The following is a 19446-nucleotide window of genomic DNA, read 5'->3' on the forward strand; positions in this document are numbered from 1 at the left end:
AATGAATACTGTCAAATAAGAAATACCATACCTAGGACAACAAAACGTCAAAATAATGTCGTTTGATAAATGAAAAGAAACAAAACTACTATACATGAAAAACTATTTTTGCTTTCTTTAACGGTTGAACGCATTTTAATAAAAATAATAAAATTACTTGAGTTTCGAAAAGAAAAAATATAATTAAATGAATATAATAGTAAAAATTTGTTCATAATTACATTGGCACTACTCATATAAATAAAATGTTATAATATATAAATAAATATAAGAATAGTTTATACATAGAAATAAATAAATAAATGATTTGCTTGGAGTATTATTATATTTGTAAAGGATGACAGGTTTCGAATTGAAAATACATTATCAGGTATATACAAAGTTAATAAAATCGCGAAAAATGAAAAACTTGTTATAAAAAAAATATTTTGAGTATTTAATTTTTCTAAGTCTGTATTTATATCAATATTTCTATTATGGTTATTTTTTTTAAAACGTGTTAAGCAAAATTTAAATTAGGAGCAGTAATAAAATATGTAACATTTATATAACATTTACAGTATTATATGTAAATATTTATATTCTTGTTATAAGAGTTTTGAAACCAATTTTGGAGAACAAATTACATTTTAATGATATTAATCTATGGCTTTTATGAATATAAAATAAAAAAACTCACCTTGATCACACAAGATGCCACCCCAGTTTACATCACATATGCACTGCCAAGAAGTACCGTTGCAGTATCCGTGCTTACATCCAGGATACGTCATGCACTGATCGCACAGCTCGCCCTGCCATCCTTTGCGGCACCTTAATTTTAAAAACAATAATCGTGTTAATGTATGAACTCAACCATAAATTTAACACAGCTACAATCTGGTAAATACTAAATACAATGGCGATGACACGATCGTAATCACCTCCTGTCGACTAGCAGAAGAATCGATTAACGTGTGTTCGTCTATCCAAAATTAGACACTATAGCCTATAACTAGTAAGAAAATTAAAATACCGATAGTACCTACATAGGTTTTGGTGCGAGATATAATATTCAATGGGTGGTCTACAGAGGTGGGAAGTAATAAATTTGAAAGCAAAGCTTAATCATCGTACTCAAAAACGACTGTAAGTGAAGCTCGTTGAATCACTGTACTGTAATCATGTACGGTATTATATACTATACTACGTATTTTAATATAATTTAATATTATATAAATGTAAATAGTTCATAACAAATTATAAAATCTTCATTACTTTTAAATTACTAAAAACCATTCATGTTTATTTTTATTTTATTTTATTTTATGATTTAACGGGCAATGCCCTTTTTACAAGATTTAATAACTGTTGTATTAACATGTGTGTAAAAGAGATATTTCATAAGCTACTACCAAATAACATTTTTAATAACCAAAAATATTTATTGTTTCAAAATGAAATAATAAAAATAGGATTAAGTTGTTTTGATAAAAATTTAATGAGTAATTGTTTTAAACTATTGATCAAAATGAAATTGAATCATACAATTAATTTATTGGTTTCATTTTTGTTTTGATTAACCTTTCAATAAAACTAGGTGAAAACGAATAATTATTTAAAAATATCTTAAAATTATTACACCCTTCAATTTTTAATATTTTAATGACCAAAACTTAATAACTATAATGTTTTATATTATTGTTTACTTGAATACACTGTGAAAATGTCCGGGGATTCAGACGATTAACGAATAATCAGTTATTCACATTATGTAACTATGTTTAAACTTTTGAATACATGTGTGTATACCCATAATTTGATCATGTTTTCTGGATTATTTTTACTTTATTTATTTGATAACGTTATAATAATACTGCGACTTTATTTATTTTTAATGACATTTATTGTTTAGTTTTTTTTTTTTTAGAAACCTTAATAGTTTTTTAGTGTTACTATTATGGTATTATTGTGTTTCTTTTAAACTGATAATAAAGATGCTTATTCACAATAAACTAGTAGTATTGATATAAGACATAAAGTAAAAGTAAAGAAAAAAGTACAACAGTTCTATATTTTTCTCAGTTACTGATAAGTATACAAAACTGGAGAAATGCAACTAAAGACAAGACGAGTGAAGAAGAATTATTTTGGAAACCAAGGGTCATTATTATTACCTGTAGCGCTTATGAGTAGAAGTATTGTTACAGCACTGAAGAGTAGGTGTAAAAATTAAGTACGAGTTTGCCTATTTAAAAACTATACTTGTCTAAAGTAATACAATTATTATTTTCATTAAATCATTTCGATAAGAAACAATTTGTAAGAACAAAAAAATTTTCAAAGTTTTAATTTTGAATTCATATATGAAAAAACATCCGGTGGGAAATCGTTTACCTGCTATATGAATTAATATTATTTTAATACAATTTTTAAATGAATTTGCTACGTTATCCGTTCGGTCGTATATAGTAGATACGTCTTCGAACTATATCCCGGTCTTAGATTTATTCGTTTCGTTTTCAGTTTAGACAACAAGTTACCACCTAATCGAGTGTCAGTGGTCGTAAATACAAAAACCGGTAAATAGTGTGATAATATTTGAATACGATAATGTTGATACGAAGATGCATTATGTTACGATCCCATACCGTTGCTTCCGAGCGTAACATTTTACGATAATACTTACAGTGTTATATATTTCGAGCGGTAGAAATATTATGCGCGGGTAAATTATCATATATTAATTATATTAGTTCACGGCCGACGTCGTGGCCCAGCGGTCGAGCGGTGTAACGCGACGGGTCGTGCGGTGAGGGTTGGGTTGATGAGAAATAATAATAATAAAAATAAACGGTTAGGATTTTCGTACGGCGGCAACGGTGGTAGTATGGGCGGGGCGCGTCGCACGAAACTGTGAGAAACTGTCGGTATCGCGCGCGTGTATTTCGGGAAATATCGTAATACGAATTAATTAGTTATACGATGCAATATAATAATATTATAATAGTCTCACGCGCGACGGCAGCGGTGTTGACCATCACCGCGTGTCGCGTACGCCGTACATCGCTCTTAGCGCATTTCGTATTCATATCGGAAAGCCACCGTAGCAATTGTGCGCGTATGCGTGCGTGCGTGTGTAAGTTTGTGTGAGAAAACTATACGGGGCGCGCGCGGACTACACGACGAAATTCCGCCGCAGCCGCCGCGTCGGTTGCGTATATTAAAATTCGGCCGGCGTGCTCCCCGCGCCGACGTTGTCCACCGCGACGACGAGGACGACAACAGCAACAGTCGGCCGCCGCGTTAGCTCTCGAAAACTCGCCGGTCGCCGTTTCCCACGCCCCCACCAGCCCGGTTCGGCACGGACGAGCGAGGGCGGTGGGCCGCCGGATTGCGGCCTGGCTCGAGTCCAACGACGACGGCGAAACCGTACCGCCGCCGCAGCCGACGACGATGACGGCGTCGTGTCCGTGCGATATACCCACACGCACACGTACGTAGGGTACACCGACGACGTAGGTTTTCATGATTCGAATACGCGATGACCGCGACGACAAAGATGACGACGAAATCTTGCGCGCGGCGTACGCGCACGAGACGCACGGGCGTCCGCGCGCGAAGGGGGCCGCAACTTTCCGCGACGCGGTATACAGAGTGTTCCTCGTACTGTACACAGTTCGCTATGTATCGCGGTACATCTCGAACGAGATGACCGATACGAATCTTTAGATTTCCTAACACGTTTCGTTAACGGACGATCACTGTACCTATTTGCCGATTGTTTTTTTTTTTTTTTTTGTTTAATTTTACCGATTTTGATTTATTTTTCATATATATGGAGGTGTAACGATGATAAGCAAATATTCGTGGAGAACACTCTGTACAGAGAACGGATTTGAATGCAGAACGCATTTTTTTTCTTGCTCTGTTCAGGGCAATGCTCTGCAATTATTACTAAATGTGATTCCTAAGTCGAGGAATTTAAAAATGAGTTTTATTTTTTGTTTTTCAAATGATTTAATAATTATTTTTGCATACGCGCTTAAGTCGTAAAATTAAACACAACATAAACATTTTGTTTAGGAATTTCCTTTTGTTTTAACAATATAACACACGATAGATATGCTCATCATTTTACAAATAATAATAATTTACTTCGCATCAAAATTTGAAAATGCACGCTAACATTTTTAAGACACTATTGAATTTATCAGTGATTTTTATAGAACTAAAAATACATATATTTAAATTTGCATGAATAATTAAAATTATTTTTTATTCTACGAGTAGTTGGCAATGCATACCTAATGATAATGAATCAATATTGTTGATTATGTGAGCGAAAGCATACGTTAAAATTCTAATTATAATATTATATTCTTTCGATATCGGTTCTATATTAAACGTCGAGTTTTGATATTGTGAACCACAATTTTATTAAAACGATCGCCTCCAGCTTCGTCGTACCAGTAGATTATCTAAAGTATATTATATTCGTTTATTCCCAAGAATTTCATTAATGCATTGACTAAGACAATACTAACAACATAATATTATTACGTTAGGAATTTGCATCAGCGTCGAACACACTCGTTATTTCGGGTTTGGTCAATAATTAATTATTTATAATTTAAGGTGATGCTGTACCGGTTAATGAACTATAGTTGCATAACGACTTAAAACTATAGTGAGTAATATCAGAATGACCGACCAACTTGATCACCAAAATAACCACTAATAATATAAAACGTGCTAACATAACAGGTTGGAGAATTTTTCAAATTCGTAAATGGCAATAAATTATTTGTTTTTATCCGCGTAATTAAACAATAAATATTATTGAATGTAGCGTTAACGATGCCACATAAATGCTGTGCTGACAGTGGTCAACAATTAGTGTTTTTAACGAGTGCAGAATGTACCTGTCAAAATTTTCGTTTTCGTTTTAAATACAATATAAAATTTGTCCCTCTTGTTATTCAAAAAATCTTAGATTGGTCATCTAATAAAAACTGCTGGTGGTCCATTAATTTCCTTTATCAACGCCACCGTGTTATCATTTTGTGGTGGCGTTGACAGTTACGCTGTTTGTACTCATTATTGTCGTCGTATAATAAACATATCTAACCATGCGTAGGTTTTGAACCATATAACATTATAATTATGTATCATAACGAGAGTAACTATACGTCGTATAAATATGTATAAATACTTACTCGCAACCGCCAGGATAATCGCACTTTCCGTGTACGGGATGGCATCCGGTTTTGCACACGGCTGCGAACATACAAAAAGCAATGATCATTATTATAATTACAACCGCTATTATTACAATTATTATTACGATTTGTGATATCCGAAAAATGCGAATATTTCTCAACTCACCTTTGTCGCACGTCTCGCCCTGCCAGCCGGGTATGCATTCTTTCCGGCCGTCCGTATCGCCGCACGTGTAATGACCGAACCGGTCGTCTCGTGGCTTACAAAGCTTGGTGCATGTCTGACCGTAGTAGTTACGGTCACAACGTACACGTACCCGGTATGCCATGCGCGCCGTGCGGCCCAGGTGAGACAGAGCTTTCCACTCGTTGCCCGGCAACAGGATACCGGAATATGTGGCTTCTTCGATAACGGATAGCGCGCCTAGAAAAATCCAAAACAACAATTTAAGAATCGTTTCCGATGTACAATATATAATGTTGGTACCCTAAAACCCTACAAAGTGCCTTATACATTCTTTAGAAAAACACCGTAAAATAATTTATATTTATTTAATTAACTGTACTCAATATAACTTACGATTTGCGTTGATTTGATAAAATAAATTCAAAATATTTTATTAAATAAAAACGTAACGATAATATCTTATAGCTTATATAATTAATTATGTATACTGCTGAAACAAATATTTAACTGGAAAAGTATCGTCCATGACATCAAAACCATCAAAAGCCGGGAATCTTTTATAGTTGCAGATTTCGTAGGACATTTTCTATATTAGGTATCAAAGAGTTAGTGGTTAGAATTATTTATTTATTATATTTATTATTAATATAATGGCAGTATAAACTGTTTCGTTTTTATTATTTACTGGAATAATCAGAATTTTATTTTCGTTATGCTTAGTTTCGTGTTCGTGTATAAATGTCGGAGTTGTTATACGATCACAAGACGCTATGGTCAATTAAATTTAAATAGTTTTATGCGAGTTATCATCATCATTCCGAAACGGTCTGTAGGAATGTAGGATATACGAAATAAGTTATAGCACCTCTATAAATGAAAAAACTGCGCCAATAGCCATGGGATATGAACGTACTATGTAAATATTTAATTGTTTTCTTTATTTTTTTATAAGCATTGTCTAATGGTATACGACTACAATTGTTCGTGGTAAGCCACGACGGCGTCGTTATTTTGCGCGCGTGCAATACGATTTAGGCATCTTTGTTTACGCGACAGACGTTAGCCGTACAACGCCATTGCAACGGAAGAAGAATAAAAAAAATAAAACACGAAACTTATTCTCTCGACACGAGCGTTTAACTGGCGCATAACAATATTATGAATTGTGTTTCAGTAATATATTATAGTGATTTTTTTTATCAACGTAATTTTTATATTAAAGGGGAAAAATGATTTAAATTTACTCATTTTAGGGGATTACAGTTACAGCAAAAGTCATTGACTAGGCAGCGTATTAAAACGTTATTAATTATAGTTATTAATATTGCACCGGTTGAACATAACCGGGATGCCTATCGAAAATTGGATTAAATGTTTTAGTAGATCCAATCAATTCCATAAAATCGCCCAAATCCAGCATTATCGATTGATATATTAGTATGAACTTTTAATATGATCATATTATTTTTGTAGAAATTGAACGGAATAATGGCTTTTAACCCTACACATTCGTCGTCGTCGTCGTGTTGGTCGAAAAGTCGGTACCGCGCTGATTCGATTCGGTACCCGCAGTCACTGTACAACGGCAACCGTACACACAACTCGAATCAGTAGTATAACAACGCGCGTGGAATTGATTGAGATGATTTTTTTTTCTTCTCTATTCTCTGTCCGTTTCTTAGGCGTTTCGCCTTGGCTACCCTTTTTTTTTTCCTTCGTTCCGTTGTTCTCGCGTTTATCTCGTTGTCGTACAACAATAGGCATCATCGTTACAATCACACACGCACGCACGCACGCACGCACAAAAAACCCGGGCGTGGACGAACGGACGAAATACACGTATCCGTATAATATAAATTTATGTGTGTGTGTGTGTGTGTGTGTGTGTGTGTGAAAACAAAAAGAGTATACGACGACAAATCTTCGATAATAATAATAACACATAACAACAACAATAGTAATAAAACCGTCCCGCCGCCGCATTCCAACACGGAATTGGAAATTGGAATCGGATCGAAGGATGTGTACAACGTTTTGTATACATGTACCTACGGAGTAGAGCACCACCAGGCACTACGACAATTGCTGCAACGCATTCGGCCCGGGCGGAATGGGACGTGACGCCGCCGCCGTGGCAGGCGTGAGGCGTAACTACCGTGACGAAACGACGACGACGGCGACTGTACCGATGGGGTACCGTACGTACACCGCGGCCGCTTTTAATAAATATACGTAGTCGTCATCGCGTCGTTATACAACAATAATGATGATAATAATAATCAGAGTATGATGCGATGACTTCTCGATCGCCTCTTCGGTAATACATGTGTACGTATATACGTTATTGACGAGAACCGACGACGATTATATACCATTATTGTGCGTCTATGTGTGTATGTGTGTGTGTGCGTGCGTGCGTGGGTGTATATATCGGGCCGAGTCACGTCGTGGTCGCATACAACGACATCGACAACGACATTAATAATAAAATACTATGTGACATTATCGTTTTGATGTGTGCGCGCGCGTTACATTACATACATAATGTATAAGACGACCGCTATGGAGATGACATTAGTCGTTTCGAGTTTGTGCTATGCTTACCCGTGTAATTATTGTAGTCCATTGCTTGCAGTATGAATGTAAACGATCTCTGCAACATAAAAAAAAAAAAAAACCATTAGCGAAACGATCAACGGAAGACAGTAGCAAAAGGTGTCGTCCCGTAGGCGTGCTGCAGCGGTAGTCGGGCGAATACACGCATAAATAATTTTATAAAAATTCGTACGTCCTATGCGCGCGCACGCGTGTTATGATTTCCACGCTCGCATATTCGGAACATCGTAATTAATGACGTTCATTCGATCGGAACGGATCTTTTTTACGGCACGTACATACGAGTATCGACGACCGGGACGACGGTAATAATAATTTAATAATGGAAGACTCAGACGATGGTGGTGGCCGCGGCACGCGGGACGAGAACCGCGAACCGACGTCGAGCGCGATAAATAACTTGGGTTATTTATTGTCGACGGCGATGTCGCTGTTACGGTTAACACGCGCACGCGCACGAATAAAATGTGCGCTGTACGATATTGCATTTTTACATTCTTTCTACGTCGGCGTACACCGGCGTACGTGTACCCGATGTCTTCCCTTCGCCGCCCCTCCGCTCCCGCCACCGCCCACGGACGATCGCACGGATACCGTGTACAACATTTGTCGTTGAGACGATACCGTGTCGCTGGCGCGAGCGCGCGCGCGCTCGCTCTCGGTCACAAGACCACGCAGCCGCCCCGCGATAAATCATCGTCGTGGACACGGCGACGAGAGGAGAAACCGCAACCAGAGTACCATAGGTATACGGTACGACATCGTTGCGCGGCACACATAATAATATTATATACGCGTACGTACGCGCATAATATAATAACAACAACAACAACAACAACAATGTACAGGTATAATGCGTACGGCGATCGGGAGACTCCTACGCGAACCCTCGCCGGATGGCCGTCACGGCAGACACGATTTCCACGGGTACGCCGGCAACGGCGACCGATATACCACAACCCGACCGATCGTGGTACATGTACGCGTAGACCGAATACGTACAGGTACACACAGCAAAAAACACGTACCGTCCGCTCTGCGCCGCGCCGCACGCGAGCACGAGAAGAACAATGAGGAAGTGACGGATATAAAAATATTGACGTTTTTCCTGGCTTCGACGGTAAATATATCGGTGGAAGGTTATTGCGGCATCTCGCGCGACGGTCGAGACTTTCTATTTTGTCCGCCTTCCAGGACCAACAGCGATATAAATACGTATATAATAACGGTCGAAACCTTTGTAAGTCTACGGTCGCGTACGGCAAGTGTAGTGGACGACTGCGAAGTCTTGCCGTTTCGCGCCCGAGTCCGCAACCCAGGATCTAGATTTGCCGCCGGACGGTTGGATGCACGCGTTCATAATCAGAACGGGGTGAAGGATTAAGTGAGATAGAAGGAGAGACAGAGAGAGAGAGAGAGAGAGAGGTACGGAAAAATAAGGTGGAAAATATAAAACGTCGTGTCATCGCAATCACCTTGCATCGCAACTAAATAAGTTACAACCCGTCGGCGGCCGTTTTTCCGCCACGTCACCGCGGCGTGTAGGACGCGTGCGTACCCGACCGGTCACCACCAACCATCATCATAATAAAGCCATGGCGGTGGCGGTGTTTTTCCGCTACGTCACGCCGTCGGTCCATACGTTTGGCGGCGGCACTAACGACTCCATACGACTAATTGCCCGGTCGCGGACGACTGTATTATGCGCGCGCGACGCTGCTCGGTCGGCGGTTGTCCCGGCAAGGAGCGCCCACCGCGATGCACATCGTCGTGTATTGGTAGCGGTAGTGGTAGCGGCCGGGACCTAATTCGTTATCCCGTCGTCCGGGTCGGCGGTGGTCTTAACGACGTGATGTGATAAACGACGAGAGCGAGTAATCAACGTGGCGGCCGCGTGGTTCAGCGACAAGGAAATTAAGAGATCTCGCTAACGAGGTGTTAAAGACGATCCGGCTACAGCCGTGGCGGTTATCGGCGGTACACTGCGTACACACGCGCTCCATTTAACTTTGATTTGCTTTGCTGCAGTATCACCGAAACAAGTACCGGCCGCATCAAGTTCAGCGGACAAAATATACCATGTTTTCAATAAACGGCATGTGAATTTTTCTTATATTTTTCGTTTCAGCCAAAAAATGTTGTTATACTATCGTTTGACCAATGACGCTGTCAAAAACCGTAAGAAAACATTCTTATTGACCCAAGATCTTTTTGATCTCAATAAAATATTTTTTGCTATGAATAATAAATAAAATAATTTTGCCTCGAATTATTATTATTCTACTATATTGTTATTTTATAACAACATTTCAATTTGCCAAGAATTCATTCTAGATCCATCACCAGTTTCAATAATACACTAATTATAATACGCGTTGTCCGGTTTTAGTATTTATTTTCATGCTTATTATTAATGGCCAATGTTATAAAAATAATGGCCATAAAACCTAGCCATTTGATTATTGCAGTAAATTTCGCTCTCGTTTTCATACACAATTACTAATGTAAAATAGCAATTTGTTATTTCCAACCGAATAACCTAACCAATAATGCAGGTGGTTTAAATGTATTCATAAAACAGATCTTACGGCCCAATTGTTCGCTCAACATTTTTATTGCGTTAAATGTTATATTTACATGGGACTTCAACAATATCGGCGATGTATTATGTTTCGGATCGGTAAGAATTGAGTGCTTTTTACACTTTTCACTCAAAGGCCATCTCGATTGACGTCTACACACATCGTCGTTGCAATAAGTGCCACCACTCGCGGAAACCAACATTATCTGCATCAATACATCATGTTCGTGGTATTGATTGCGATCTGGTGTGTTCGTTAATTCGTCGTCACCGCAATATCCGTATAATAAATAGTACAATTTTATTCGCTACGTCGTCCGCACTAGACGTCGTTATTGATATAGCCATTAGCTGCGCGCAACACAATCGTAGTTATCGTCATCATCAGCTACTTTAGCGGTGTACTTGTACTTTCATCGTTATACGACTGCGGTGAGTTATAAAAGTCGTATTGCGCTCGGAATATATATTTACACTGCAGCTGCTACTGCCGCTGCCAAGTGTCGACGTACAAATATAATAATAGTTACGTTCGCTGACAGTCTTTAAATCACCGAGCATTGTCGTTAAGCGATATCCATAAGTGACGACCTGCGGTTAGGTGTATACATTATGGTGTACGTACGCGCGCAGTAGATATACCAGTGGTAAATAACTCGTCGATAAAATACACCTATATACTACATATCGTGTACTATACATAGGAATAAATACGTATTCTATAAAGGATGTTTTGATATGATGTCGAAGAAGCGCTAATAAATATGTCAAACCCGAACGAAAAAAAAAAAAAATAAAAAAATACCTAAGTAGTCGATGACAGACTTTCGTATCGATCAAGGCGATGTAATAATAATAATATTAATAACACACGACTGGACGTCATTGACGATGAAGCAAATGGTTACATTGTACGTATGAAGCTGCAGCGTAGGTACACCGCGGTGATAGCGCGCGCGCTGTGTAATGCAGTGGAACGGTAATTACGGCGACTGAATATAATAATCATAATAGTAATAACAATAATAATAGTAAAAGTTATAATAATAATAATAATAGTTATAGTAATAATAATAACTACCGCTCATATACAACAACGGGAAGACGACGACAAAGACCGACGACGCGAGTGCGTAGGAGGGGACCACGCGGCGCGGTACCGCCGGCGGTTATCCGCTCGGTCAGCAGCAATCACGTTGCTGCCGCTGGTCCCGGTTTTGATTGATTTATTGCGCGCGCGCGCCCGCGATCGCTCGCGTAGCCGTTACCGGGAAAATACGACGTCCGCGTACAATACGTACGCGCAACGGCCGCGGCGACGATGTGCAAGTCGTCGCCGTGCAGCCACCGAGCGAGCGCGAGCGCGTGCACGTCGTGTGTATACCGGGAAAAAAAATAAATTGGCCCGGTGGCCGGTTCGGTGTGGTGGTGGCGCCACCAACACGACGACGACCGACAGACATTCGCCGTCGTCGTCGTCGTCATCGTACGACCGATGAATAAAAGAAACTAGGTCTCCTCCCCATCCCACTCCCGATCCCGGCGTATCGCACGCGCACACGGTAGCGAAGGTAAAATCAGCGGAAAAAAAAACCCACCGTTGCCGTCTACAATCCGTTGACGACGATTCAATCGACCGCCGCGGGGTCAAACGTTGTCGTCGTATCCGTTTAATATACCTACACGGCGGTGCAGTTTATGTATTATTATCGTTCTGTATATATATATATATATATATATTATTGCGAGCACACCGTATAAATGGTAGTTCAGGTCTCATATCGCGCGAGTCGTCGTATAATAGCGCAGTATAATAATATAATGTATTATGTGGGTACATTAAAGTTGCGTACGCAGGCAGCGTACGTGCCGTGCTGTACGACGACTCGATGGCGCCGCCGTATGTACGACGATGACGCCGCAACGGCGAGCCGTTGCACCGGTAGCGCCTGTCACGCGTTTATTGACGGGAGCAAATGCACAGCGTCGACGACCATCCGGGGGAGGAGTGGGCAGGACTGGAGATGTGAGGCGATCTGTACAAGCTGCTGTGCATGACCGTACACCGATTTATGTGTAACGTACGTACGTGTGATACTATAGCGATTGCAGCCGTAGATTAGTTAAACGGAGTGCTGTGCGGAAGACACGGAAGGATTTCGAGTGGTGCGATGAACCCAGCAAAGCACGTCCCTTGGTCACCGAGGTACGTGTTGAAAACGAAAATGAATATACGTTTAAACCGTGTAAAATTCTCGACGGGACTAGATAATAATATTGGTTTGAGGAAGGTTTTTCAGCCTCATCCGAGCTTATTCAGACAATACGGACCGCCGTGTACACATACAACACGAATATGTCCGCGACGGCACCACGCACATCGAGCTGTCTCTGCAAGGGGCCCGCAGCCGCCTCCGCCGAAACGGTTACCAATAAAAAAGTGCACTTTTTTTCTTTTTTTTTTTTTTTTTTTGACGCGAGAAATGAAAAAGCGTGTAGACGTAGCGCGCGCGTATATTAAATCACTGTACAATGTGTGCGTACACACGTGAACGGGCTCGCGCGAGCGCTTACGGAGTCTGTACGCGTTGTGTACACAAAATGTGTGAGGCGGCAAAAGAAACTGCGAGAGCGGAGTGGAAAAAAATTAAAGAAAAAAACCGTAATCATGACAGTCGTCACACGTGCGCGGTCGCATAGTGTATCACATTATGTAGAGTGTTGTTTGTGGTTTGTGCGATGCTCAGCAGCTGTGGGGCCGCGGTGGATTAACAACGATGGAGAAAAAAAATTCAACAGCTACGCTGCTGCCGATATAGTTGCGACAGATGACCGGGGGACGAGGACGAAATTATCGTCGTATTGTTTCGCGCCTTTCGTGTATAACACACGGGTATACGTGCGCGTATGCGGTATCCGAACACGGCAACAGCACTGCAACAGCGGTGCATCCCTACGCGAGGGACGCGAGTGATGTGACAATAGTCGAAAAAAACGGCTGCGAAGTGCACTGGCACAGTGCGTATATAACGTTTATGTGTATTCAATATTATATATTAGTCAAGTGCGGCGGTCATCTCTATAATACGCCGTAGTATAATGTACGTCTGTTGCGGCGGGGGAATCGTAAAAAGGAAAAAAAACCACAAAACAATAGGCGAACGATAATCCCGCGGGGGCGCGCGCGTCATTAACCATCTAGATCCATTCATACCCCCCTCATCGTTTATCCGTCGGGCGGCGTTGCACATGTCGTCTGCAGTCGCTACGCAAAAAAACCGCGGTCACTATAATATTATACGGACGAGGGAGAAACCAAAATGCCATGGGTATTATATACAATATATACGTGTAAGTACTACAGGGAGAGAATTACGCTAACCCTTTGCGCCCTTGTAGTATAATGAAATAAAAACACATACTTACATACATTTTTATGTATACGAATTGATAATCCTTGGAACCGGAAGAGTTCCGTAATATCGAAAAAGTTGAATAATTTTGGAATTTGTTATGAGATAAAAAGTTGTCCGTGTTTCGTTATACGTTGTGCAGAATATTACAAATATTTTTTTATTTCTCTTTGTAAAAAAATATATAAAACAATGAATTAACGTGGTAATATCATTGGTATTTTTTTAAGATGATTTTTATGTCTTTTTTGGTAAATTTCCGATATTGCCTGATCCAGTACTACTTTCTTCAGCCCATATGCATTTTTTGCGCACATAATATATACATATATATATATATGCTATTATCTATTAAATTTGGCGACCGATTACAACACATTAGCGAGTGAGGTAAGATCAAATCACGCGACACACCAGAATATAAAGTACCTACACCATGAACGAGATTACGCTGTCCAAAACGGATCTTCAATGACGCATAAATTAGTCTTAGATAGAAACTTTATTTGGTCTAGCCATCGTGAAAAACCGTGAATATTGTATAATAATAAGCCGGAAGTTCGTAAAAAATTTAAAATGATTTCAGAGTGCCACACGATGTTGTATCGAACATTTCTCACCGTATTATATATATGTATTATGTATACACATACACGACTAAAGGATAACTGTGACAAGAAATGCTGCAGTATAATGGATAAGCAGATAATATAACACGTATATGAAATACATGTACAGATATTTAACAGTATAACGACTAGAAATTTAAGACGAATCGGCGCGGCACATGTTTCAATCGACGGTGGCCGTTATCTATAGACGACGAAAAGCCGACGAGAACTTGTCGTCGTCGTCGTCGTTGTGGTATTCACTAATTAATCGGAAAATACTGCGATGGTTTTTTTTACCACCACCACTACTACAGATACTAGTAGAATTCCAACTGTCCCCCACGACCGCACCACCGCACACCACCGAACGGCGGATCAGGTATGCGTAGCGGCGGTGTCGTCTCGTCTCGTGCTGATGCTGCTGCTGCTGCCGGCCGCATGGCGCACGCGCGCGCGAGAAAAAACCCAATTAACAGCGACAGCAGTGGCATGCGTGGACGGCGACGACAAAAATATTTGTATCCATCATCATCATCGTTACCGCCACCGGTAAAAACAACAACGAGACAATGTCGCGTTCCAGGTCATTAAAAACCTAACGTTTAATTTAGACTGCGATCGAAATTATCTAACCTGCCGACATCGCACAAACAACAACGATAATATTGGATTATTTAATTAATATTATACACATACACACATACTCGTTTTGAAGTCGACGGCCGTTGTCCTCGCAGGTGTCCCGCTCACGCCACACGGCTTTCCCTTCCCCACCGTGGACACCGGACACACTCGACAGACCTGTACACGACGTTTTAGTGGAATCGTGTGTTTTCGTTTTTAATTAAGGGTGAGTTTTAATCGACCGCTGCCGTACGAGAGGCGACCACGGTGGTATTACCCCCTTCCCGGCCGTACCACCAACACCGCCGCTGCATATATAAATTAAAAAGAAAAAAAACCGACTGGGCTGCATCGGCGAGTTTGTGGGTAAGAGAGTGAGGGTGAGAGATAGAGCGAGTGACGGGAACTGGGTGAGAGAACGAGAGATACCGCGAGCGGAAGAGAGGTTGGCGGCGGCAACCGGTCTGCCAGCTCGTTTCGCCGCCGCCGACGACGACGACCAACGTGCGCGGCATGAGACCCGAGCCAATTAACGAAAAATATAATCGGAAGAAATACCTCGGCGGCGACCAAGACGACGAGTATTAATAATAAAAAAAAAATAATAATAATAATAATAATAATAAATAAATAAAAAAAACGAGACGAGAAATACCGAAATCGAATCGAATCGTACGATAAATCGTCGTCGTCGTCGGCATTGTAGTGGCGGCGACAGGTGTGTACAGGCGGTCATTGAAAAAAATAAAAACCAAAATAAATAAACATTTTTTTTTTAGAAATCCGATTGGTATTAGTGTATTATGTCCTAGTGCAAGCGCACACATACACAGGCACGTTATTTGTAAATTTAAATAGTCGGTACTATATGTATTATTATGTATACCTACGTATATACGTACATTTTATATATATTATAAAAATTCCAATAGTATTATGAAGAGGTATTTGAATATTCAAATCACGTGTGCGGTGGAAGAATCGGTTTTGCAGCGGGACGTAACGACGGAAATACACATATTTATAACCTGTACGTCGCAATATCGTTGACACGGTAATATTGTTGTAACGATATTATATCATATATCGACGAAGCTCAATTATAATGTAAGCAAAAAGTATAGTTCTTTCGATATTTATATGTGCGCTCACACGCGTATTTATGTCAAATCGGCCGCCGTGATGTGGATTAAAACAATTCGCCGCAGTCGGTCGACCACGAAATATCTATATCGTATACACATTTTGAACGACTTATAAGCGGTACACACGACGGGCTATTATTGTTATTACAATTACTTTTATGATTGTCGTTGTCGTTATCGCGTCATCGTTGCTATATCGATCGATATGTATATTAAATACACACGACATGATCGTTGGTCAACGAGCTGGACCGATCGTGGGGAGCGGATTACGCGAAGATCTCTGTATACGTATTTACAACGTACATATTATACGCGAACGGTATTTTATATTATCGTACTTGTACGATGGTCGTCGTGACTCTGATCTTTTCTCTTACACTGATAATCACTGGCGGATAATATATTATTATGTCCGTGCTGGCGGGACGCGTTTCAAACGCACGAAAACCATATAACCCCCTGGTACGGTCACACGGCACGAGCCGGATCGCAAGGTGCATTGACGGTGGGCATCACGGCCGGAAGAGAAAATTTCAAGAAGAAAAAAGGTGTACACGCAACGGCGTACGGCAACGACGACGACACGACGGTGAAAGATCTATACGCAATTAACAGCGTCACCAGCGGCGAAGAGAAAAAAAAAAGTCTGCGGAGACCGCGAAAGACTCGTCGATTGCACCTCGCACATGCGATGACTACGACAACGACGGTCGTGCTCGATTTTTTTTTTTTTTTAATTAAAAACGCAGAAATACGGTTGCGATCGCCGTGGTGGTATGGAAAAATCCACGACCGAGTGCAACGGTTTCGTGCATTCGCGTCGGTGGCAGTCGAGAGTGGTCACGTGTATTCATCGTGGTCGTCGCGGTGCGCACGCGATTGACCGAGTTAAGTACGGTAAGGACGACGACGGCGGCGGCGGCCAAAAGGACGAAGACATCATCGACGACGAATAATTGTAAAACGGCCTGCAGTGGACGCGGACCAAAACGTATCCCGTACCGTGCGGTGCGTACGGGGAACAAGCGCACGCGACGGACGGCGAGGGGGTTAAGACGAGAAAACGGTACGCCGGTCGTTCGTCGTGACGAGATGAACGACGACGACGGGGGCATCGTATATAAGTACGTACGCGTGTGTGTGCGCGCGCGCGCGTATAATATACGTATACACATGCGTTTATATACGAACGTACGTGCGTGTATGTTTAAATACGTTCCGGGAATTAAACGAGTTTTGTAGACGGCCGTACGCAGCCGATCTCGGCTGTTTTTTTCTTGTGCGTGCACGTGTGTACGTGTGCGTGCGCGCGTCCGTTCGTGCGCGCGCGTGTGCTTGGTGCTTCGGCGGCGATGCGTGCATACGTTACGCCGCTGGCCGACCCGTCCGCCGACGGGCAACGCGCAGCACCGGTGGCGTGGTCATTAGACGCGCGCGCGAGCACAATTTAATAGGAAACGTCTCGCGTGGCATGTGTACGGATGGTATTCCGATGCATTGCGCGCGTGATATGTGCACGTCGCACCGACACGGTATTGCGGAAAAACGTTGCGCACGCCCCGCGGGGCAGTAGTGCGCAGGGACGTCAGTCGTCCGCGCGAGAAAGGCGAAAAACCCGAGTTAGCGTACGCGACAGTAAATCACCCCTTTCCTCGACCGGCGTGTCAAGACTCGACATTTATCCTAGATCCCGCATATGCGTGTGTCCGCGATGCTGGCTAGTCTCCAAGATGGAAAATTGATAATCAGCAATTAAATACGCGTTTTAATTACGTGTGCAATTGATCTGCATTATAACGTGTATTTGCTATACGGACTGTGCTATAAGAACTCTTAAGTATAAACTTAATCAAACCTGTATTATTTTTACTATCAGACTAATTAAATTGTTGCCTGAAGCCAGAAATGTATTTCAGTTGTACAAAAGTCTTCTTATTTCAACAGTGTTTTATCGAATAGTAAATTTCATGGAATAACTTATATTATTATATTTAATTACTATATTAATATTATTATAATATTAATAACTTAATAAGATCAGATACTAGAGATATTTTTAATTTGTTTTGCATCTTTAGTCATACGATGAAAAATCTAAAGAAAAATGCTTGAAAATAATTCTAAATTATGTCTAACGAACGGTTATGTTAAAATTTGTAATTGTTAACATACGAACGTTTAAATAATTTAAAATTCAGAGTTAATCACGTTACCATATCTAATGGTAAGATTAGTAAATATTTGGCGGGCAAACATAAAACGTATATAATTAGAAAGCTAGCAGCTTATATCTATTTTCACCCGTGGCACCACCGCTACAAACACTGTAATAAATATTATACTTTATAAGAAAGTTGGTGCATGTGTACTTACGGTCCAGCTGAACGAAAACGGCAATGCGAGATTGCCGCCGGCCGCTCCTCGGTTGTTGCTGCCGTCCGAAGGAGAGTCGACCGAGGCCACGGTGTCGCCTCCCAGTGTGAACGAATTGCCACCCAGCACTGGGCTGGTAACGTTTCCGAACGAGCAGTGGTGTAGTTGCGAATTGGGTTGATGGTGATTCAAGCCCATGGCCGACTGCTCGTCGTCTACTCTTCCACCGCTGGCCACCAAAGCCGACGCGGCCATCAAGGATACCGGTTGCTGCTGCTGCTGCTGTCGACTTTGGTATTCGCGTAAGCACACTTGGAACAACGTGTTGCATTGCGGAGCATTCGTGCACTGTAGTGACGGCATGTTGGATCTGCCCGCTGAGGCCGCCGAGGACGGCGGTTGCTGAACAGGCTGTACCAAGGAAGAACCACCCGAACCACAACACTCGCCCGTGGCCAATTGGCCGCGGTAGTTTTCAATCTCCAGTATCTGCAGCTCGAAGAATCCCAGGGCTCGAACGTCCTGTGTGCATTCAAACCGGAAAAACCGTACATTTTAATATTTGCTGCTACGTACGTAAAATCATTATTATATTATTGCTGAACGTATACTCGTATATGGACACGGGTTGTGCGCGGAGAAAAATATTTATTTTTGTTGGAAAGATATATGAAATACATATCTTTCGGCGA

The 19446-nt window shown here is 41.3% G+C and overlaps 1 protein-coding gene across 1 annotated transcript in view; it reads right to left on the minus strand.

Moving 5' to 3' along the window:
• The window catches only part of LOC112688909, a 45861-nt gene that overhangs the window by 14554 nt on the left and 11861 nt on the right, over positions 1 to 19446 (minus strand). Inside the window, exons 2-6 of the mRNA XM_025562325.1 lie at positions 18755 to 19276; positions 7993 to 8041; positions 5368 to 5625; positions 5199 to 5259; positions 680 to 813 (exon numbers count right to left, since the gene is read on the minus strand). Of these exons, the coding sequence (XP_025418110.1) occupies positions 680 to 813; positions 5199 to 5259; positions 5368 to 5625; positions 7993 to 8041; positions 18755 to 19276 (1024 nt within the window). The remainder of the gene's footprint in view (positions 1 to 679; positions 814 to 5198; positions 5260 to 5367; positions 5626 to 7992; positions 8042 to 18754; positions 19277 to 19446) is intronic.

This window comes from Sipha flava, unplaced genomic scaffold, assembly GCF_003268045.1.
Source record: "Sipha flava isolate LNK unplaced genomic scaffold, YSA_version1 41_pilon_pilon, whole genome shotgun sequence".
Classification (NCBI taxonomy): domain Eukaryota; kingdom Metazoa; phylum Arthropoda; class Insecta; order Hemiptera; family Aphididae; genus Sipha; species Sipha flava.